Source organism: Schistosoma haematobium, chromosome 6 (assembly GCF_000699445.3).
Source record: "Schistosoma haematobium chromosome 6, whole genome shotgun sequence".
NCBI classification, from domain to species: domain Eukaryota; kingdom Metazoa; phylum Platyhelminthes; class Trematoda; order Strigeidida; family Schistosomatidae; genus Schistosoma; species Schistosoma haematobium.
Window position 1 is genome coordinate 12873328 of NC_067201.1, and position 25173 is coordinate 12898500.

Here is a 25173-nt window from a genome sequence, read left to right on the forward strand (position 1 = left end):
AATCGAACGTTTTAAGATTTCGTAAGGTCCAGAAACATCAATAGTAAACATACTAGATGTTACGTACCTGTTGAATGCCCGCGGTAGTGCCCTGACTACTGCGAGGAATTGTGCACGTGTGTCGTTCACGCCGTGCTCGTGGAAGTTGGCTTCTGCGTAACAGAACCAGGCTTCGATGTTGTCGGGCCAGAAAGGCATGAGTTGGAACGAGGGTGGGGACATGGTTTTAATCTTAAATACTTTAAGAGTCTGTTCGGTCATAGGGAAATATTAGGTACGAGAATACGAGGGAATAATATATAGATATCTTAAAACACGAGGAAAAATATCACAATGTATAAAAAAATAAAAAATAAGGTAATAGTATATATAAATCCTAAAAAGGGACGGACTCACAGTTGCAATTAGGTGTACCAGATCACGTCAGGCTCACCAATGAAAATGGCACAGGTATTCAGTGTTTGACAACGCTTTTACCAACAACACCTAATATAATTTGTACCCACCCAGAGAAATCAAAAGACAGAGTCGAGGAGATCGGAAGAGTATATTTGGCGATTACCAATATATCGGAATTCTCTGATCTAATCTGGCTAGCGATTGCGGTTGATGTTGAGCACGGCGTTACCACACGTGATCTGGTGCGGATGCATGACCGAGCGCCTTCAGCTAGATGAGTCCACTAAAACATGTGGTCAGCATACAATATCGAAAACTTACAGAGCCATTTATTTTAGGGATTTATTTACCGCTATAAGTGTACCGGGTCAGGTCGAGCTCACCAATGAATATGTCACAGATATTCAATTTGACAATGCCTTTGTCCGTTACAGCTCCACAGTAAAAGTATACTATCAGAAGTCATGAATGGATAAGTCGAAAATATATTTAAAAGGTTGTCGATGTGTTGAGGAACTTTTGAAATAAGCTGGCTAGTAGCTGAAAGAAATGGATAGCACGAAGCACCCACTCGTGAACAGGTGCAAAAGTGTGACCTAGCACTTTCGGCTAGGATGTGTCCATTACAACGTACGAGGTTAATATCAATGTTGAAGACCTGCAGAACTATTTACGCTGAGCATTTACTTACCGCTAGAACAGCTATTATCGTTTTAGTTTTGAACTATCTGGCTAAAATGTTATGGGAAACCTTCAGAGTTTACGGAAAGGATTTCTCAGGAAACGCGTCCGTTAATTAGTTTTTTGATTTATATCAAACTCTCTGTTCTTCAGTAACCAAAAAACCACATCTCTAAATGACCATTTCGCCTTGATTATTTCATGTTTCAGGTGATGTGCTACTTCTATTTCCTTAACAGCCAACTAAACAACCTCAATCTTCTGTTTATATCACTTCATTATATACAATACACCATTCCAAGTTTATATGGTTTCTTATTCACGGGCATTTCAGCCTTACATCTGAAAAGAATTCCTCTACCTTTGATATGAAATGGAAAACAGAACATATTCAGCTTAGAAAGATGATGAAGAGTAACACAACCCAAACAGTTTGCTTGTAGATTTTGATTTATACAGTACTTCACTCTCAAATCTATCCGTGAGAAGTTTTTGATTATCCCGTAGATTTGTTTAACTACGCCAATCTATATTCTTATAGCATTGAAAAGTATCCGGTCTAGATGTTTGATGCATTCAAACACAAACGGTGTCCATTGTCTTAAGAAGAAATAGGTTTTGTTACTAAGTCTCCATGAAGCTTCATATTTCCTGGTTTACTTGATCAAATCGTACTTTTGGCTCAAGAATCTTCACATATTTGTGATTTGTACTGGGTCGTCCTTGTTGTGTTGTGCTCCTTTTGTGTCACTTATTCGATATTAAGGGCAGGTGAGGGTCATTAGTCATGACAGCATATGCGTAAGTATTTTGCTTGAGATTGTGTTTTTGGTATTTATATGTCATTATTTTGTTATTATTCAAATAATCACACATATCTTAGCATGAAAGGTCGTCAGAAATCTCACTGTTCACTCGAAAACGTAATCATTTTGTCACTACTCAGCTTAATAAGTTATGTATTAAATATATCATACGGTCAAACTAGGCTTATCAGTGGAATCATCGGCAGTTAAATGCCTGAACAAGTAGTCATAGGAAGCCCACCAGCTTTGCCAACTTGTTTATCATTTAAGAGCCCTAGATATTTAAAAATAAATAGTAAGGTTCCCACAGTTAAGCTAGTTTTAAAGCTTCAAATTTTATTCTAATCTCCATTGGCGTCTATTCATCACAGGTTTCTGGATTCGGGTGGAATCATGAATTTATTTTACAAATGTCTTCACTTTTCAAAGCTTCATAAACATTCAGTTTTAAATTAGGTGTGAATGTTACCGTTTTTCATTTAACCTGTATCTCATGTTGGTTGGGTTGGCTGATCTAGTGATCTGTCCTATGTTAAAAACACAGTAACCTCGAATATTGTTGTAGTTTATTTCAAGCAATGGAAATGAACCTAGATCGTAATATTTATTATAGCGTTTACATTTAGACCAATTCATTATTTCCGGACTTAATTTCTTACATCAGCCTTTTCATTACATCCATCAGCTCAACCCTTCCACCTTCAATCCTAGTAACTTGTCGTTTGTGCTAATTTTAGTTGTAGCAGTTTGAATTGATGTACGTTCGTACTAGGTTGCACGTTGTTTGTAACTAACTCCACATTATAAGCTTTTGCTAAATGAATCGAATTGTGGTTCCCTGACTTAATTTATCATGCTAACCAGTCAGCTTAGACGTAACCATATTTCCCACTTATTCAATCCTCCCAACTCAAACTTAAAATGTGGCCAGGCATCATGCACTGTCTGTTTGCGTAGACCACGTATTTTAGTTCACGAAATTACATGAGCGAAACCATATTGTCATTAAAATTCTTGACGAAATGCATAAGTTTTATAACTTGTTCCTTAAAATTCAGTCATTTAGTCCCTAACCGTCAGAAAATGATTCAGAATGAATGTTTTTGAATACTGATCACAAGACTTCATGGTGCTAATATCATGGCCTTATTGGAAATATCCTGAAGTTGTCTTCGTTTCATGTTTTTAGATATACAATTACTCTACCTAATCTCACCACTCTTAGCTTTTGTCAAAAACACTGAATAATGTGACGATGGGAGTTTCTTCATAGCTACCGAGTATCATTTATGAATCCTGGTCTTTTTGAGTTGAGTATGTTTCACTGCTCTGTTCGACCAATATTATCTTCAAGCGATTGCTGACATGCGGTGACATCATTATGTTAGTAATTCTGTGGCTAAATCGTCATTTTCATTTTATTTGTGTATGGGCTGTGATACTGCCCGGGTGCTCAGACCGAAGCAGGTGGTTTTCTTAGGTGGCCACACCCCGAGCCTTTGACCTAAAGGTCTGACGCACAAGGCAGCGAAGCATCGTGAGGAGATGCAGTCCCATGGTAGCCGGTGACCAACGATTGGTTCATACGCCATTTGTTTCCGCAGGATACTGGAGCCCATGTGCACCATTGGTTTGGAATCCGGTTAAAGCGCCAGAGGTTCGCTTTTCGTCATCTCAATTTCGTAAACAAGACCCCTGATACGAGAAGGCAGTGAGTAGGACTTCCTTGGCAGAGGCTTTATACGCGTGGCCATGTGAGAGCATTTCGAGAGGGTGTTATAACTCTCTGTTTCCTACGGTTATGACCCAGCTATTCCTATTGCTTAGTATTCTCGGACACCGATTCACTCGACAAGTCCCCAAATCAAAACACGGTTGAACAGGAAGAGATTATATTCCAAATAACAAGGTTAGATGGAAGTAAGAATCACGTCGGAAGCACAATGGAGAAAACGTCAGTATATTTATTTATTATTTATTTATTTATTTATTTTATTTGAACACATAAATATTGGTACAAGAGAGCGCCAATATATATGCGCCACACAAAACAATGAAAATTCGAAGAGAAATAGAAAGAAAAAAAAAACTAAGGAACGCAAAAGAAAAGGAGAACAATGACGAAGAGATTGGAGTAAGGTAGTGTGGTAGTAACGACGGAACGAAAAGGTACAATCAGAAGAAATCTTTCAGGTAAAGGAGACACAACCACTTTTTAGAAAGAAAGTAAAGAAGGTTACAGCAGGATCGCCACTGGCTTCTATTCTGAGCCATATCTGATAACGTCTCTAGCCACTGTGTAGCACCATCTCTCGGACCCCAACCAGGGAGTCGTGAAGGACCAACACAAGCCAGTCCTTTGCAGCTTTCTTTCATACCACGACACCATGTCATGCACTGACCACCTCTCCGCCTCTTCCAACCAGTCCCAGAGTCGGCAAATAATGCACGACGTGGAATTCTCTGGGACGACATTCGGAGAACATGTCCAAGCCACCGAAGTCGGTGTTTCAAGATGGTGACACCAATTGAGTTATCATCTCTGTGCCCGAACACACGATGCCGAACCTCTGCATTACTGACATGGTGTTGCCACTGAATGTCAGCAATCCTTCGGAGACAGCGATGATCGAACACAGAGAGTCGTCTAACGTCCTCAACTCGGAGAGGCCAGGTTTCACAAGCATAGAGCAAAACTGCTCTCACCGACGCGTTGTAGATCCGACCTTTTACAGCCAGACTAACATCACGAAGGCGCCAAAGGTGGCCCAGATTGGCATAAGCCGCTCTGGCTTTCACTATTCGTGCATTGATCTCATCACTCACACCCCCACCAGCACTTATGCAGCTACCCAGATACACGAACTTCTCAACTACGTCTATCTGCTCACCGTCCAGGGTGAGTACAGGATTAGAATCCTGCCAGTCTTGTAGAAGTACTTTGCACTTCGAAGGTGCAAAGCACATACCATACCTACGGACACTGATTGCCAACTGATTAAGTGCGGATTGCATGCCTTGGGCATTATCGCACAGTAAGACAATATCGTCCGCATACTCAAGGTCGAGAAGTCTTTCTCCAGGCAACAGATCCACACCACCATTACTTACATTCATCAGAGCTGTTTCCAGAATGTCATCGATGGCAAAGTTGAAGAGGAATGGTGAGATTGGGCAACCCTGCCTAACCCCACTGCTCGAATGGAACAATGGAGAGAGGTGGTTGTATGCCCTCACTCTGCCTGAGGTGTTTTTATATAGGGCTTTCAGGATGTTAATAAACTTCTCAGGCACACCCTTCTTCAATAGACAATCCCAGAGAACAGTCCTATCCAACGAATCGAAGGCAGCCCTGATGTCAAGAAACACTACGATTGTTGGCCTTTGAAAAGTATGGCGGTGTTCTAACATTTGGCGGAGGGTGAAGATATGATCGATACATCCTCGACCAGAACGAAACCCAGCCTGCTCCTCGCGAGTCAATCTTTCTCGGGTTTTGAACAACCTACGAAGAATGATGGAAGCCAATAGCTTAGACGCAATCGGAAGTAGACTTATCCCCCGATAGTTGTTACAAGAACGACGTGAACCCTTTTTAAAGATAGGGACAACTATCGACTCATTCCATGACGTTGGTACACACTCTAGTTCCCAAACCTTTGTAAACAACGTCGTCAATTCCTTAGTCAAAAAGTCACCACCATCTTTAAAAAGAGCCGGAGGTAAGTCATCTGGGCCAGGTGATTTGTAACGCTTTAAGAGTTGGAGTTCCTTGCGGACTTCCTCCTCATTAGGTGGATCAGTCGTCACCGGCCATGTAGGGCAGGACAGTCTGACCGATGTTGCCGGAGCAGCAGGCCAGTTGAACTGCCCTTCAAAAATTCTGCCCATCGTCCAAGACGTCGATGGATGTTAGTGATTGGCATCCCATCATCCTCGCAGATTGTTTCACTCACACCAGACTTCTTGCTGCCAGTGGCTCGGATGAGCTGGAAGAGCTTCCGGTAGTTACCAGATGCAGCTGCTGCTTCCAGCTCATTAGCACGCATCGACCACCAGGCTTCTCGGTCCTTACGCAAGCTTTGCCCAATCTCCTTACGTAACATCCATCGTTTATGGTCAAACTCACGGTCACCCGGAGTAGACCGACGGGCTTCAATGAGTTGTAAGGAACCAGAAGAAACCCAGTGCTTAAAGGCGGGACGTTTCGCAAACCCACAACTGACTGTTCCCGCCATTTTCATGGCGTCATGCAATTGCAACCAATGCTCATCTATACTTTTCGGTGGAGTGGTAGCTAGCCTAGAGGCTAGCTCGGTTCGATATTTACTTGCAACAGAAAATGCAACCAGCTTGCTAACATCAATCCGTTGATGGCGTTCACTTCGTTGTCCACTGAAAAGTAAGGTAAGATTGGCGCAGACCAAGGCATGGTCAGAGTCCAGATAGGTACTCCAAAAGGAGCGGCAGTCTTTTACACAACCACGCCAGCGGTAGCTGATCGCGATGTGATCAATCTGAGTCCAGGCTTGAGATGCAGAGGGAGGACGCCAGGTGGCACATCGGCGATGACTGTGCCGAAAGTTAGTGCTAGCCAGAACAGGTTGTGGTCTGTGCAAAGTTGCAGTAGACGGTCCCCGTTATCTGACCTGCGACCAACGAGTCCCCATCGGCCACCTAAACGACTCTCTTCTGTGCCTAGACGCCCGACCTGAGCATTCAAGTCTCCGGCTAGTACTACAATATCTGTCGAACGCACTTTCTGGAGAAGAACTGATAACTGGTGGTAAAACTCATCCTTGATTGCATCCGGGCTGCAATCTGTCGGGGCATAGGCGGAGATGACGAAAAGACATCGTTTCTCACGCCGATTTCTTCTCACTTTGATGGAACTTTCTAATCTAACAGCACATAACCGACTGTTAATGGGGATCCAATCGACTAGTGCTGCCTCAGCTCTAGCGCTTAGTGCGACACCAACGCCAGCAAGACCAGACGAAGATGCCACAGGGTCCCCGGATAAGCGCACGTAAAACAAGCTTTTCGAAGCGACAGATGGAGATCGAATTTGTAGTACTTCGCCAGAGTCTTGAATACGGGTCTCGGATAGACAACACACGTCGATATTAAGACTTTCCAAAGACATAGCCAGCCCTATCTGTTGTCCGACCTGCATAAATGTGCGAACGTTGAAGGCAGCCAGTTTGAATGGTGCACGTGGTTTCAGAAAATCTGCTTCAGTCCTCGTATTCGGTGGTAACATACAATTTTCAAACCGGACAGTGACTCGAGAACGTATAGATACAGTCGGATTTCCGCCAAAGACGAGCCGCTGTATAAGTATAAAAGAGGGTGAGTAATGTGGAAAATAATAATAATAATGATAATAATAACAATAATGACAATAATACTAGTAATAATAATAACAGTATTAATAATGACAATAAATGTAATGATAATAATCTGAATCAATTGTTTGTTTTTCAAAGCAAGAAAGGTAATTTCCGTAGGCATAAAGAGTTCATCAATTTGTGTGTGGGCTGTGATACTGCCCGGGTGCCCAAACCGAAGCAGGTGGTTATCTTAGGGGCCACTCCCCGAGCCTTTGACCTAAAGGTCTAACCCACAAGGCAGTGGAGCATCGTAAGGAGATGCAGTCCCATGGTAGCCGGTGACCAACGATTGGTTCATACGCCATTCGTTCCCGCAGGATACTGGAGCCCATGTGCACCATTGATTTGGAATCCGGTTAAAGCGCCGGACATTCGCTTTTCGTCCTCTCATTTTCGTAGACAACACCCCCGCCACGAGAAGGCATGAGAAGATTCTAGAGTATTCTCCAACTATCGACTAGTGCTGATTGGATAAGAATCAGCCAATCAGCGTACACCAAAGCAATCATGCATTGAGCATGCTTTAATCTAGTTTATGTCCCGCTAACAGAGGGAGAGTGGACTCTCCCCACTCTCGGCCATACCAGGGCATTGGGAGGCTAAACAATGTGTTTGGGTACACTGATGATAATTTGGTTGGTGTCACCATCTTAAAATATTGGTCTTGGTAACTTGGAGCTGTCTCGCCAAAGTCGTCGCAGCGACTTTCATTTTGTGCACTAATCACCGACTCTGGGACATCGTAAAAAGTGGAGAGTTTATCAGTTTAGAATAGCACCGTGGTCTAAAAGTGATCTGAACAGGATTGATATCTATCGATCCATTTCAACCCCGTGGTTGAGGAGCTAGAGTGCAACGCAATGTCATGAGATTCTATAGAACACCGCTCAGAAGCCAGTGAATATTCTGTTGTAATTTCTCTTCATTCTGGTTAGTGTTTTTTCGGCAAGGTTGCTTTCTACGGTGTGGGGTTGCCGGCCCCACACCTAACCCTTCTTTATCCGGGCTTGGGATCGGCAGTAGCCCTAGAAGAGTTACAGGTGGAGTTAATTTCCTTTCACACTTACTATTCATTTTCGGCTGTACTCATCCTCCTTCATCTCTTCACATTTCTATTTCCTTGTTTGTGTGGTGCATACTTATTTTGGTACTCATTTGTACCATTACATGTACTAAATAAAATAAATAATAAAGGAATAGACATTGCCACTTCCGTTTATCGTAATCATATATGTTGCATATAATTCCGTAGAATATAGGCTTTAATGCTTGTTTACAGAAGGCTGGAGAGGCTTCTTAAAAGATATCTCAGCTCTAAAAGGCTTATGTACCCGAAGTGTTTTAAATAGCAGTCAGTCAGCTACAACGTAGGACCAGGCACATATATGCATCGGTCCAAGTTGCCATACCGCATTAGCACAGCAAGAATTTTAAATAGCTTGATGATGTCATCTCTGATTACTACCCAGGTCTGAATTTTCGAATCATTATTTCTTAAACTCCGAAGTGCTGGTTTGTATGTCAACAAACACCAGACTAACGTTCACATCCCCCTGACGATTATCATCTCACATAAAACAAGTTATCCCATTGATGCAATAGGTTCCATCTCAATAAAACGCCGAAGTAGGCACTAGAACTGTATCTTGGTTCAGTAACATTCGATAACCATAGTGATTAAACGTTCATCCTTCACTGTTAGATCAGACAAACTGGCAAACCTGTTCATATCCAAACCACTGAATATTATTTAGATCATATAGTTTCACATAAGATGGACAGTATTAATTATGTGTTAATACATACTAACCCTAAAAAGTTCTTTCAGTTTAACTTGACAAGTAATGTTGAGTGCTGCTTATTCACACTAATATCTTTACTCAGTTATCTTGTTTACCTTACGGAAAACTACAAATTATCTTCACCTGACCGATTAAACGCAAAGATTCCTTTTCATAGTTCTAGTTTTTTGTTATTTCCACATTTCTCCACTAGTTGTTTATATTGTTCTACCGGTAGTCATGTAGTCTACAGTTCACTTGGTATTCTGGATCTTCCAAAATCATGTTGTTAAATACCTTCACAGAGACATCTTGCTTTAAGTAATTTGTCTCGCTACGCTCTGGAGCAAATGTTCGAAATGTTTCAATGTGACCACATTTACACACCATACTGAATCCAAATAATTTACAATTAAATGTCTCCTTTAAACGTAGATAGGTGACAGATGCTAAGGATCACTTTAAAAGACAATCACCTGAGGATTGACGCAAAAACTCGAAAATAAGAAATATTTCCAGGACCTTAACAAAAATCGCATATAGGACGTAGTATTAGATGTATACTGAGCTTCCCGATTGTAAGTTGTTATTTTCTGTGATATGTTTAAATGTCACGAAGTGCTTTCTAGTCTACATTAAAGCATATTGTGTATTTAAGACTCAAGCTTTTAATACACCCCGTTACAAATAATTTTGATGGTATGTTTGCTGCGTACATGTTGCAAAGCTGTATATTAATTACTTTTTCAGCACCAACATACCTGCCATAGATCCCAGTTTAGGACAACTCGTTGAATTACCAATAGATCAAGCTGGCGCATACGTTATCCAAGATGCAAGTGGTGGTCAAATCCAGTTAGGCAGTGTTCAGGGTGGAAAGAGTTTACTGAAACCCGAATTAGCCCAACACTTAAGCCAGCATACTGGTTACAAGGTTAGTTTATTTAAGACCTCATTCCTCACCATATTTGTGCTCACAAACCTAATATACATTATCTATCCTTTAACTTTTTTCTTTCGATTGCACTATTCTACGGTTTTGAAATTTTATTTATTTATTTATTTTAACACAGATATTGGTACAAGGAGGCACCAAATACATATGCGCCACACAAGGCACTTGATTTGTGTGTGGGCTGTGATACTGCCCGGGTGCCCAAACCGAAGCAGGTGGTTTTCTTAGGTGGCCACACCCCGAGCCTTTGACCTAAAGGTCTGACGCACAAGGCAGTGGAGCATCGTAAGGAAATGCAGTCCCATGGAAGCCGGTGAACAACAATCGGTTCGTACGCCATTTGTTCCCGCAGGATACTGGAGCCCATGTGCACCATTGGTTTGGAATCCGGTTAAAGCGCCAGACATTCGCTTTTCGTCCTCTCAATTTCGTAAACAAGACCCCTGATACGAGAAGGCAGTGAGTAGGACTTCCTTGGCAGAGGCTATATACGCGTGGCCATGTGAGAGCATTTCGAGAGGGAGAGTGGACTCTCCCCACTCTCGGCCATACCAGGGCATTTGGGGGCTTCGCTAATCTGAAAATAACAGCATGTGTTAGTAAAGGAGTCTGACTGCGACCTCCATTTTGGTGCGGGAGTTAGGCTTGAGAATCGTCACAAACCAAACTGTGTTGTCCGAAACACTCGCTTCTTTCAATCCTTTTATTCCAAGATGGTTAGTTGGATAGCTGCAAGACTAAGAGCATTAAATGTGAGGTTGGAGGATAAAGTCTAATTGTTACGGAGATTCAACAAAAGCAGGAGAACTACGGGTCACCGGTAACTTTAGTTATGCTACATTCCCTCAATTTAGGTCAATACACAATATCCCAGGCTCCACGTTGATAATGACTGGCCGACCGATGTTTCCGAAAATACAATGGGTCGGTTCTACAAGTACTGCACAGATTTTCTGTTCCATGAATGAGGTTAAAAAGATAAAGTTCACATAATAAGAATATTGTGCGTGACCACCCTTAAATATATGATGATACACAGGTCTAGAATGTCACAACCATCATGAATCAGATTTTCTCTCAGATTCCTCAGATTGAGGAAATATCCTGGATTATAAGTGTTTTGACAGAGGATCTGATTAAAAAACCTCGTCTAAGTAGGTCTCAGGAGGGAAACTTTGACCGTCTAACTGAATATGAATTCTGAAATTATGGATTTAAAATGTACAATAGTCAACCACACTGGTGTGCTTATGAGTTGTGTTGAATAAATAAACAGGGATGATGATGCACGTCACGAAAAATCAATGATTATTTACATCTCTTCGCCATGACCCTATGAAGTGTATGTCGTTCACATATACACGAAGCTCTCACTTCGAAATACCAAAATAAGCGGTGTTCATTGTTCGGTTTTCCTTAACCCCTCTGTTAGTATCTACTTTAAATGATGTGCATATATGAATATTTCATAACAAATGTTCACCATACAATCTAACAATTTAAATGCTATTGTTCTATGTTTTTCCCTTCATTATGGTCCACAGCAGTGATGTCAAGTCTGTGGAAATCCTAAAGTGAAACTATTAGCGGAAGGGATATTATTGAAGAGTGCTAAATAAAATCGCTCACTCATCACGTTTGTTAAGATTTGTGGACCATTGGTAATTTCTCACTAGCTTTTGTCATATAGATTAACATTTCACTATACGTACAAAGTTGAGTAGATAGTCAAAAATATATCTGGTTAAGCAATCTTTTTTTCGTGGAGTTTAATTCTCTTCATAAGAAACATTACCCTACAACGTGACGTCGTATAGAATCAAGACTTACATTTCTTATGATTTCTTTTTTAGGATGAAACAAGAATCCCTGAATTGTTATTTATTTAAGTGAAATAACAGTCCAACTAAACAAACTGACCTCATTTCTCATCACACCGCAATCATTCGTACAACTTTAAGTTGCCTACAATATTTTGGCTTACTCGTTGACTGACTTTCAAATAATGTCACCTTTTTTGTTAGTGTGCTTGAGTAAATCCATACTTGCCATTCATAAACTATCTCTCTAATCTATTTTATCTTTTAGTCGAATGTTGGCAGAGGAGGCTTCACTTTGAGTAGTAATGATGCTCGTTGGGTTCCACTCAATGCAAATCGTGGATCACGTAGCATCACCAGGTTAGTTATTTTTCCAATAATATTTACAACGGTAATATAGCTTAACAATGCTAATGTTTATATATTCATCCAATTCATTAACTGTCCCGAACTCAAATCCTCGCAAATCCCTAATTTTTTAACGTGAAAGTATTCCGTAATAAACGGTTGAGATTGAAAGTCAGTGGATGTTAGTTTATAAAATTTTAAAGTAAATTAGTATCTATGTTAGTTCATCAGATCTTGCATCCCACTAGTTCATTCCTTGTGTTTCATGAAATTTATGGTAATATCGATGTTTCATGTTCAAGCTTAATTTAGATTAGGTTATTTGAGAAGAATTAAGAACTATGTAAGTTATATCCCTTTTGTTGTTGAGTTTCAAATTTTCTAATGATTAAAAGACAAGACGAGATTTTTTTTTACAGAAACGAGTGTTTCACTTTTCCAGATACTAGTAACTAAATCGAAATCGTGATAAGTCATTAATTGTTTTTGCCGCGTTGGTAGATTCAGACTACGTGGTTGAGATCAGCGCGATAACTGTGATCAGTGTTTTGGAGACGTTGGGTTATACTTTCCAGGACTGATCGCAAAGCATTCTTTTTTAGCAAGTTTCCGTTCTACGAAATAGGTTTGCTAACCCCATGTTCCGGCCTCCTTTGCCTGAGATCGGGACCGACAGCAACCCTTAAAACTAGGTGAAGTTCTTCATACAGGCTCAGGTCCGTTCACTTTATCTTCATGTTAGTTATGATATTCAATATTATTTCGTGCTTTTTGCTACTTTAATCTATGTTCAAACTGTATTCTCCGATATCTAGTCGTTCAGATCACTACTATTTCAATTCCTCTGTAATTCATCCTGCTAAGTTCATCTCGCCGTGATGTTGTATAAAAACTTATGCTAACACATATCAGGTTCTGTTTTTTATGGTTGATTTTAATAAATTGATTTCAGCAATATTAGAACATTCATATGATTAAAATCTAACATAATGTGTTTCACGAAAATAGTTCAGCATATTTCAAGTCTTTTGAATGACGCTTTCACCACTGAAAAATCCAGTTAAATTCAATATGCGTAAGAAAACTTCAAGTGTTATGTATTCAGATTTCAGTAAAGGATAATTCATTTGTCAATATTTTCGGTGAACTCGACATGTTTAACGAATACCGTTCCGGTAGCTTGTATTATTTGTCAAAGTTGATAGTGGATAGAAAAAATGGAGAAATGATCAGTTTATAAAACGGTGCTATGGAATAAATCATAACGACATAAAGCTGTTAGTCATTTGGTAGACTCTGCAGACCGTGCAACTCTTAGTTACTTGAGATGTTATAAATCCATGGATCAAAATATAAACTAGTGGTTATCCGTTTAGTTTCTTACTGTATTCCACCATATGGGTAAGATGCTGTGTAACTGAAATAAATCTACCTTGATTGATTCTGTGGTCTTTTCCATATTTCGTTAGATTGCTGTCATTTTACTTTGTATGACCCGTTCCTTGGTGGCTTTATTCCACCAGAATGTTTTACAATTATAACAGAAGTTCACCTTGAGCAGAGATAGATGGTAGTTATCAGAGGAACTCAGGACGCGCGTCCCGTCATATTCGGGACTCATCAACTAGATGTGGTTGGATCTGTGAGTTGATGTTCACTCGAACCCAGTATCGTCCGCCTCAAATGCCATTACTTTATCCACTTAGCCACTGAGTTCGGATAGCCACTAGCTTGTGAAATGGTGTGAGTTTTAATTCATATATATTGGTTGTTTGTATCTTCCCATTAATATTTAGGACTGCATTTGATCCAAACAGCGAATATATATGAATAAAAGTTCATATTTCAAGATTATATTGTATTGCCTCCTTTCTCTGTATGTAATGTATTCACCATTCGATTCATCACACTTATAATTAAATACTGGTCCATATTCGTAGTAGTTCCATGCTCAATCATAACTTCATAAAATTTAAATCATCAAAAAGTGTTTAAATACTGCTAGTTCTACATCACATGTATTCTGGATGCATATCGTTGGTAAACTCTTACTTCCATGTGTTGTTCGAGTGATATCGACTTTCGGTATTAATTATCCATTAAGTTTATCACTTGTTTTTCATATGGTTATTATTCCTCCTTTAATATTCGATAAGTTGATTAAATTTTCTCAATAATTTTTTGCACTTTATACCTTTCACAGCCGTAAACCTCTAAATGCAAGTGCTCCTGCAGCTCAATCAGCTGGACTGCAATCTACTGTACTGGCACCTGCAGCTTCAGGATTACTATCCTTGGGTACTCGTTATACTCCGTCTTCGGCTACTGTATTTGGTACGACAGGAGGAGGCTCGATATCTGGTGTTAATCAAGGTATAACTGGTGCAGGGGCAGCTACAATGATACCTTCGGGCACACCATCCAGTAATATTGTTTCAGGCGGTGTTAGTGCAATAGGCAGCATGGGTGTGGATCGAGACTCTGGTTATCGTTTAGCCGCCGCAATAGCTGGTACTAGTGGTCGAGGCCGCCCTCGAGGTCGAAGGCCTTTGAGGGTGAGTTAAGCCATAAATATTTACATGAATTTCCGTACTATATTTTTTCAAGATTTCGATCGACTATAACCTTCATGTAATAATCTTCCTCTTCACTTTGATATAGGGTCAGTTTCCTGTTGTTCCAATTGATATGGTTCGACAATTGGGCATTGAACAACAAGTCATTTTACAACCGGCGGCCCCAGTTGCCATGCGCAACAAAGCTGTGTTATGTCGACCATTGTCCATGTGTCGTAAAACTCAAGCGAATGCAACAACATACGAGAATTTATCCCAACATGGTGTTGCTGTGCAAACGGATAATTCTCTAACTGCAACAGAATCAAGTAACAAAAATGATAAAACATCTCTTGGGATTGAAATGCAAACCCAGACTGTTGACACAAAACCAGTTGAGAGTGATGATGATGATGATGATGATGACGATGATGATATGGTACCTGTAGGTGAAATTGAAGATGATCAAATATTAATGAAATCTGACCAACCAAGTTTTAGTTGTGCTGAGACATCAACTGCTGATGACATCGCTTTTGTCGAATCTGGCACTCAAACAGGTAAGTGCTTATTGCAAGGTAACTTCAATAAGTTGCGAAAAATACCTTCAAAATGGGATTTTTTCACAGGTAATGCTTTTTTTATAATCTAGGGGTGGCTAAACCAAATTGTGGTATCAATCCGTAACGTCACTGACTGTTGATCTGATCCGTATTGGTAGATCTAGATTTCACCTAGTTGGGATCCACACGGTAACCACGATCAGTGGTTGAAGACATCTGGTGATATCACTCAATATCGTTCACACTGACTCAGATCCTCTCTTGGTCTTCTAAATATTGAATTCCAATATTCCTTCATGCATACCTTCCCGCTATCTTTTCGAACCGTATTCTTAATGAAATCACGAAACGATCAAAGTCTGATAAACACTGAAAACTTGGAATCTTTGCACATCCGCTTCGTCCCCGTACGAGAGTCCTCGCCAGTGCGCATCCAAAACTCCGTATGCGAGGCTCGAACCCAGGACCTTCTGTCTCGCGTGCAAACACCCAACCTTTAGACGACTGAGTTCGTTGGTCGATGTTAATGCCCAACTTTAATCAACCCAGGATATTAAGCGACCATTTTCCACTGTCCGAAACGGTTGAACTTCTGGTCACTGCTTCACACTAAAACTCTGGAAGAGTGTCAATAGTCCCACTAAAATCTTACAATAAGAGGTGTGTGTATATGCAGCAGTTGAGTTATCTGCTAATTTAGTAATAAAGTTTATAAATGATAATAATTCGGAAAATATTCCCAACATCCACTATATTCATGTCTTTATTCAATATAGTTCCGTTTATACATTATTTAAAACATTAGTGGCTAACATGACATTATTCGCTTCATTTTGAAGCATTTTAATACCACTACTTTCCTATACGTAGTTTCAACAAGATATTTTGTCTACTCAGTACTTGTTATCAGAAAAAAAACATGCAAATAAATGTTGGAAAATTTAGCTATTAATAAATCATAAAACACTAGTTTCTTACTATTCCATAAACTAGGTTATTGATGTACACTGCAGTTCCATTATCTTTAATCTTTTTTTTGAAAATTTTGATTTACCATTTATCCCCTATCTTACTTATACTTTTAGATTTAACCGATGAAGATGAATTGAAAAAAATGCCACTTGTACTACCCATACCTATCCCGGTTCCAATCTATGTACCTTTTCCAGTATGTTTATACGCAAGACCAGTGCCATATGCAATCCCCTATCCGTTACCATGTCCAGTTCCAATTCCACTTGTCTTCGATGCTACTCCAGAAACTCCGCATGTTGAAGGTAAAATACTGTCTATTAGTTAATTGTCCATGGTATTATTTACGTTTCATTTAAATAATGATCAAGCCTAGTTGTGCACTCCACGTGTTGGTGTATTGTTACGTTCCACCTTTAGTAGATTTACGTCTAAACTGAATGTATTTTTTGTACTGCAGGGGTGTAAAGAGCAGCGTGCCAGAGAATCTGGAAGAGAAAAGAACAAGAGTAAAACAGTAAGCCGATGACTCAGTAAACACATGGAACACGTTTACATTTAAAAATAAAATCAATCGACAATAATTAGAAATAGTACAAGTGTGGGATTAGGACAGCCTTGATAATCAAAACCATAAGTTAATAGCCTAAAATTTCTAATGCGTTACTGTATACTATACCTGTGTTACGCAATATTTCTGTGACGCCGCAACATTGTCACTAATTAAAACGTGTGATGTAGTCGTTGCATATTGCTCACTTGAGCTTCTTGTAAACATATGTGTAGTCGTATAAGTTCATACTTCATATGAAGGATTATATCTTATAGGTTATATTAGAATAAGTCTTGATACGTATCATCAGGTCTTTTCATTATTCTAATTCTCGTTGCAGTTTGGTGTAATCTTGTTTCTTGAGCTCAATAAACCACTAAAAACTTATCTATGCGTTCTTGGTGGTAAATTTTTCAACCGGAAACTGATTTACATACATATAAGTAACTTGCTCATTAGTGAAGCTATACCTCATTGCCGTATCCACTTGAGTTTCAGTTTGTGATTTGCTATGGAACTGGAACACCTACCTCACTTTCAGAATTTTAACCGGTCACTAAGTTTTTTCAGCTTCGACCCATAGGCTAGTACATGAGCATCCCAATAACTAATAAGTGACACATTTTACTCCATGGGCTATTAATTGAAATTGCCATTCATGATCATATTTTATTAACCAATTAACAACCACCAGTCACCGGCATATAATTAGGTTGATGTTAGTTGTTTTCAGCGATATCCATTGGAAAAAGGTAACTATTAAAATGATGTATGTTAATAAAGGTGAGCATCGTGAGGGGTAAGAAAATTTTTTCCACTTACAGCAACTGTCCGTTTGCTTCTCGACCAATAAAGAAAGTAGTTCTTTAAACATTCAATAACGAGTCTACTTTCAATAGGTATTGTAATTTTTCTAATTATTATTAGATTTGCATCACTGAGACATACTGACATATATCCCAAAGATACAGAATTCAACATTATTCCCAATAAAAAAATTCTTTCTATTTTGAATTATTTTAGACCAAGGACAACAAGTTGACTTAAGCACTGGTAGAGCACTCATCGACTCTTCCGTTAAATTCAATGTACATGATTCATCAGTAACGGTAGGAGATAATGATAATCAAGCTGATACACAGGTTGGTGATTTAGAACGTTCAACACAGTCGATTGATTATCCATGTACATCATCAATGTCAAATGACGAAGAAGGCGATATAGAGACAATTGAAGAGGTTAGTCTTTTTCCTATCTTCATTCTCATTTCTCAGCAAATTGTAATTTGAAGTCTTATTGTTTGTGCTGACTGACAAAGTATCTCTGAACACATACAAAGTTGATTATCAAAAGCTTTTGATTCCTTTACTGTACATTTTTCAACGACTTTGTATAAGTAATGTAGTAGAGCTGTAATCCAGTGATTCGGGCATTCAGTTTTCAACCACTAGTTCTCAGCTTTGTGCCCAACTCCGTCTACACCGATTTGGACAACCAGATAGTTATCACTAACACTATCACTTGTTCAACTGTCCCATTGTGGCATATAGCTCTAAAAACTGAAATAACAGAAATAGTCGTCTGATTTTGAGACAAGTCTTAAATAATTTGCCTATTAATAATTTCATATAACAATTCTTAAATTGTCCTCTCTTGTAAAAAGTTTTATGATCTGCTGAAAAGCAAATAAATTATTTATTTATTTATTTTAACACATAAATATTGGTACAAAGGGCACCGAATACATATGCAGCCACACAAGGCACTTGATTTGTGTGTGGGCTGTGATACTGCCCGGGTGCCCACACCGAAGCACATGGTTTTCTTAGGGGGTCACACTCCGAGCCTTCGACCGAAAGGTCTGATCCAGAAGGCAGTGGGGCAACGTCAGGTGATGCAGTCTCATGGTAGCGGCTAATCAACAGTTTGTTTATACGCCATTTGTCCCTTCAGGATCTTGGAGTCCATGTGCACCATTTGTTTAGAATAAGGGTTTTCCAACTGCCCTAGGTGGACCTTCCGTGTCCACTAACCTGCTTTTCGTCCTCTCAATTTCGTAAACAATATCCCCTCCGCGAGAAGACAGTGAGTAGGACTTCCCTAGTAGTGACTGTATATGCGTGACCATGTGAGAGCATTTCAAGAGAGAGTTGAATCCCCCCACCCTCGGCCGTACCAGGGTATTTTGGGGCTCAAAGTACTTATGCTTTCAATATGCTAATATCAGCTACCATAAATTTCGGAAATTCAATTGTTTGCTTTATATGTCTATTAAGTTATGCTATTTAATTGTTCAGTGTCTCTTTTTAAAAATAGCCTAGTGATGCTCCTGGCAAATCTCGGAATGTATCTAATCTTAAACGTCCTGCTCCAGAAGAGTCATCATCTTCAGACTCGTGGGCTTCAGAGTCAACTGCCACACAACAATCCAATGAACATAATCCACCATTTCACCATCATCAATCGATGACATCGGTTGTGAGTCATTCCAGTAGTGGAAGAGAGATAGATCAATCGCTGCCACCGCCACCCCCAACTAAACGGTCTCGTCAAACTCTCACACCCATACTTACATCTGATGCTAATTACCATTTGAAATTCTCTTATGGGATCAATGCATGGCGTCACTGGGTGCAGCAAAAATCAACTTCTTCATCTACAGACAAACCTAGATCTAATGCAGCTGCAATGCAACAATATTCACACTTATATGCTGATTTATTAAACATGAGTGATGCCGATCTTAATATCGCATTAAGTCAGTTTGTTCGTGAAGTTCGCAAACCAAATAATGAATGTTATGTGGCTGATTCAATTTTCTATTTGTGTCTAGGTGAGTTTTAAAAATTGAAATTATTATTACTATGTTGATTTTATCGTATAACTTTGTTTAAGTGCAATTAGGTAATCCTGTAGTTGCTTGATAATCTTAATGCCTTTTGAACTGTGTAATGTAACAATAGAACGGATCTTTAAGTTTTATTTTACTTATAAATTTGAACACATAAACATTGGTCCAAGGGAACACCTAAAACATTCACCACACGATAACAATGAGGTCGTGAAGTTGATGGACAATGTAAAGTGCGTATAATAGAAGAAGAACAACAACGAAAAGAAATTAGTGTATGAGAGTGAAGTAATAATGGGAGAGGCAGTTCAGTTAAATAAGTCACGTTCATTTTTACGAAGAAAGTTACAGCAGGACTGCCACTGCCTTTTATTCTGAGCCATGTCTGATAACGTCTCGAGCCACTGTGTTACATCATCTCTAGGACCCCAACCATGGAGTCATGAAGAACCAACAGAAGTCAGTCCTGTACAACTTTCATACCACGACACCATGTTATACACTGAGCACCTCTCCGCTTTTTCCAATCACTCCCATCGTCGGCAATTAATGCACGACGAGGAATTCTCTGGGACGACATTCGTGAGCAACGTCTAAGCCATCGAATTCGATGTTTCATGATGGTGATACCAATTGATTTATCATCACTGCGCCCGAACACATGATGCCGAACCTCTACATTACTAGCATGGTGCTGCCACTAGATGTCAGCAATCTTTCGGAGTAAAGAGAATAATATTGACAAGCATAACTAGTTTGCCGAATGTGAATATGCTACTTAAAAATCCTTTGTTTTTTGAGTTGATTGAAATGAATCAACTATTATTTCTACTTTTATCTCACTTTAAGTGGTAGTAATGGGACTTTGTTTTTTTGGTCGTATATGTTTACTCTAAAAGGTATTCAAGAGTATCTCAACGAAAATGGTCGTACTGTAAACTTATTTGGCGATCCTGCGTTCACTAGTCTATCTAGAGCTTTGAATGAAATATTAGCCAATTTCCAACCACGTATTAGTCCTGAGGGACTTCTTATCTGTCGTATCGAAGAAGAACATTTATGGGAAGCAAAACAATTAGGTTCACAATCAGCTGAGGTAGGTTCTAATGTATTCAAGAGATTTTTAAAAAAGATTAGTATTCCAAGATTTATGTGTACGTAAACATTTTGAATGTTTATTGTAAAGATTGTTTAAATATCAATATGAAGACACTTGGGAAATCTCTTGATAAATAACTACGTGTTATTTCTTGATATGATATATACTTTGAAATATCAGTAAGAATTGCTCATAGGATGTTTATGTCTTTAGTTGTAAACACTAAACCATCAATCGGCATCAATTAATTTGGAAATTTTTTCCGTCTACGTAAGATAAAGTAATAAAATGCATTTGTAGAAAATCATAATAGTAGATTTCATGTCTATTGGTCCCCACTAACAATGCTGCTTCTAAACTATAGTAACCAATAGATTGAAGATTCAAACCACACTTAACTTCATTTTAGGGACTCCAGATAGTATAACACTAACCCACCTGCCTGTGTAGACAGTGTGACTCGGAGCTAAGTACATAAACTGTTAATTCATTTACATGAATTTAAAGATTTTGAGTAACCTTAGGATAAACCAAATTTTTCTGTGAAGCATTTGAGTTCAAGTCTGCAAACACTAACAAGTGACATTATTCTCGACCAATTTAAGTGAGATGAAAATAGATACAGAAACTATAAATGAGAGTTAGAACTATGCAAAATAAGAAATTGGGAATGTCAGATTAATTTCTAGTTTAAACCGTTTGATTGTGAAACCCTCTATCAAATTCACACACTGATCTATAACTGTTTCGTTTAAACCTTACGAGTATAGGGTTATGGATATTATTTAGTTTTTGATTGAGATCATGAACTGATTGATGTTAGACCATCATTGAAAACCTGAAAGCATTGCTGAGGAGTCCCACATTAGAACGAAACGGCCGTCCAGTGCTTCCATGTTTTCAGTGGTGGTCTATCATCAATCAGTTCATGATCTCATTGATGAACCTAATGAAATAGTTTAGAACAACAACCCTAGTTACACAACTCATCGTCCCAGAATTAAATCAAATCAAATTTATTCACCAAGTATTTATGTATGATTCGTGCTCCAAGTGTAAAAGCTAAAGGTACTGCCTGGTCTCCTAAATTGAAGTAGATAGAGTAGGATTCAAACCTGGGCTGTAGTGAGTGAAAGTCGGACACCTCAAATTACTAAGTCATTGCTCCATAACTAGCTAGTAGTCCACTGATTTACATTCTGCTACTTCGTAGCCAGAAAATGGAGATGATCGTCAAGAATAAACTTTAAAAATACTGTGCATTATTATTAGTTCTATTATTTTCTTTTATTCAATGTACATTTTAGATTTTATTATTCACTATGCTTTACTACAATACCAAACATATTGGTTTACGACTTGGTACCGTTCATCGACAATTATCATTCTCACAATTTCAAATCTCTGAAACAGCTGTTCTTTGTCATTTACCTGGTAATATGTTTGGTGAATCAGATGATTCTATCACTACATTAAGTTTAGATGCAAATCCTCAAAATCCACAACGATGTCCTGTTAAACTTTACAAAGCATACTTTGCCCGTTGGTAAGTTTCTATAAAAATATAAAATTAACAATTTTGTCCCAATACTCACCTGTCCACTGTATTATAGCATAGAGTTCCTATGTAAATTCAGTGTGATCCTTTAAAATAATAAATACAGTAGTTAAAACGGAATATAAAAATTATCATTGTTCGTAAAGTATTAACAACAAAATAAGATGAGATCATGTTATTACTCGGCTTGAATTATTGTTCTTTCAGTCAGAAACATAACCTAATTGCTATAGATATCAATTCCATCTGAAGACCAACATTATCTAAACACCGTACAACCACTTCCTTTCCAAGTAGCTGTGGAAACAGCAGTGACATATATTAATGATCCAAACCACATGTTTACAAAGAACCAATGGATTTCTTCAAGGTCTATCACACTGATGGATTCTCGTAAACTCATCCCATCAGGTTCTGAACACGATGGAGAGCGTAAACAAATCAGATCTAGGTTAAGCAAAAGTCTAAGGAACGACCGTGAGCAGTGGTGGGCAACGAAAGCAAAAGAGATGGAAAAGGCGGCGGCTATAGGGAACACGAGACAGCTCCACAGACTAATAAAAGAAACTGGGATTAATAAATCAAGTGAAAGTGAGACTATTTTGGAAAAAGACGACACTCCCAGTCCAGACGTTAAGAACGATGGGCGGAACATTTTAGAGAACAGTTCAGTTGACCTTCAGCTACTCTACAACTACCCATCATTCCCAGACAATGTGAATGGAACATTGAAGTAGGTCCCCCAACTCTCGCTGAAGTTGAGAAGGCTATAGTTAATCTGAAACGAGGAAGGGCAGCTGGTCCAGATGGATTGGCTCCAGAGGTCTTTAAGGATGGTGGTCCAATTTTAGCGATTATGTTGACTAATATTTTAGCTAAAATCTGGGAGTTGGAGGTTATCCCACCTGACTGGTCACAATCACTTGTCGTCCCAATATATAAGAGAGGGTCAAAATCATCCTGTGACAACCGTAGAGGGATTAGTTTAACTAATATAGCATCTAAAATACTAGCCTCGATAGTTATCGGGCGCCTAACTAAGACTCATGAACTGCAAACACGAGAGAATCAAGCTGACTTCAGACCTGGTCGTGGCTGCATCGACCACATATTCACCATTCTTCAGGTTCTAGAACATAGGCATACTTACCGGCATCCGACAATGGTGGTCTTTCTTGACTTGAAAGCAGCGAGATTCTGTGGCAGATTCTGTCATTCGAAGGTGTATCTCAGAAGTACATAAACCTTGTAAGGGCTCTTTACTCGAACACTACAAGTCGAGTCAAAGTTTATGGCAAACTGTCATCTGCTTTTGCAACCTCAAGTGGTGTCCGTCAAGGCTATCCAATTTCTCCATTTTTGTTTGACTTCATCATAAACCTACTGATAGAAATAACATTCTTGTCGACTGAGTTCTCGGGTATTGATCTCCTTCCAGGAGGTGCACTTATCGACGTCACCTGTGGCGAAGTCGAGATATCTTTCTATCAATAAAAAGACAAGTATATCCCACGGTAGTTCGTTCTGTTCTACTTAACGGCTGTGGGACGTGGTCATTAGGACTAGAAGATACTTGTAAGTTACTAGTACTTGATCACAGATGTTTTGGAAATATTGCTCGCATCTGTTGGGATCACCGGGTAGGTAATAGTGAGGTTAGACGCAGGGTATTAAGGAATGATGCGTAAATCAGTTGATGAGGTTGTGAATCTTCATCGACTGAGATGGTTAGGCCAAGTGTTGCGTATGCCTGAACACCGATTACCACGACGCGCAATGCTGACTGATGTTGGAGACGATTGGAAGAAAGTTAGGGGCGGCCAAACCAAAACGTGGCATCAGTCCTTGAAGTCACTAACTTATGATCTGAGCCATGTTGGTAGATGCAGACCACTTAGTTGGAGTCCGCGTGACTATCGTATCCAATGGTTGGAGACTTGGTGACATGGCTCAGAATCGGTCACAATGGCGTCGGTGTATACACACTCCCTGTCTTCCCTTAAACTAAGAGACTAAAATTGCTTTGTATCTTTCTTCCTGTACTATGTCCTTATATGCAATCTTTCCTTTATATATTACCACCATTGACTTAACCACTCCTATGAATCCGGTGTTTATCTTGTTGTGCTAATGCGGTACGGCAATGAAATCGATGCATATATGTGTCTGGTCCTACGTTGTAGCTGACTGACTGACTGAAACCATCTAAGTTTATTTCTTAGTTATCAGTTTTGTCCATTAACTTGAAACATATGATTTTATTTAGTTGCTTAGTTAGACAAAATAACTCATACAATTTTTGGTGTAGAGCAACTAAGAAGCTATCCCATTTAGTATTTATGTTTTCCTCTATTACCACAAATACTACTAATAATAGCAACCATAATTGTTGCATGCGATTCTCTATTTCGTTTATATTCCAGTCCCCCAGAACTACTAGATTCCGATAGTGTGTTCTACTTGAATCCACTATACCCTCCACAATCTGATTTGTGGTTTTCAACCAATCCCGTTCGACCGACTGAATTGCAAGTGATACTTAATAGAATTAAAATGGTGAAAGAGATTCAAGAAGCATTTATGAACAGTCAACCAGATGGGGGCTTCTAAGCTCATTTATATATAACCGTATTCTATATGTATTTTGATTAAATTGTTTCTCTCAAACCAATCTATCAACGATTCCCCCCTATTCTCCCTTTTCATATGACTATAAAATAGTGAACATATATGCACATTTGTCTGTCTTTTTTAATCCTATCGTTCTTTATATCATTTTTTGCCTCACTTTTTCACCTGTATAAACTGATTGTGGAAATAAATTTTCTATCATGTGTTC

The 25173-nt window shown here is 39.1% G+C and overlaps 1 protein-coding gene across 1 annotated transcript; it reads left to right on the plus strand.

Annotated features, from left to right (window-relative positions):
• The first annotated feature begins 1630 nt into the window (after positions 1 to 1630).
• ZMYM3 (Zinc finger MYM-type protein 3) lies at positions 1631 to 25173 on the plus strand. The gene is made up of 11 exons (XM_051216877.1): positions 1631 to 1881; positions 9811 to 9994; positions 12104 to 12195; positions 14387 to 14738; positions 14845 to 15298; positions 16387 to 16578; positions 17850 to 18064; positions 19143 to 19659; positions 20577 to 20773; positions 22084 to 22322; positions 24758 to 25173. Exons 1-11 carry the CDS (start codon positions 1868 to 1870, stop codon positions 24942 to 24944), a joined length of 2643 nt encoding a protein of 880 aa, XP_051065505.1. The 5' UTR covers positions 1631 to 1867; the 3' UTR covers positions 24945 to 25173.

Excerpts from the sequence above, each read along its gene's own strand:
- ZMYM3 (XM_051216877.1), top strand. Across the intron at positions 15,299-16,386 it reads CGAATCTGGCACTCAAACAG|ATTTAACCGATGAAGATGAA; the intron begins GTAAGTGCTTAT and ends TTATACTTTTAG. Across the intron at positions 18,065-19,142 it reads ATATAGAGACAATTGAAGAG|CCTAGTGATGCTCCTGGCAA; the intron begins GTTAGTCTTTTT and ends TTTTAAAAATAG.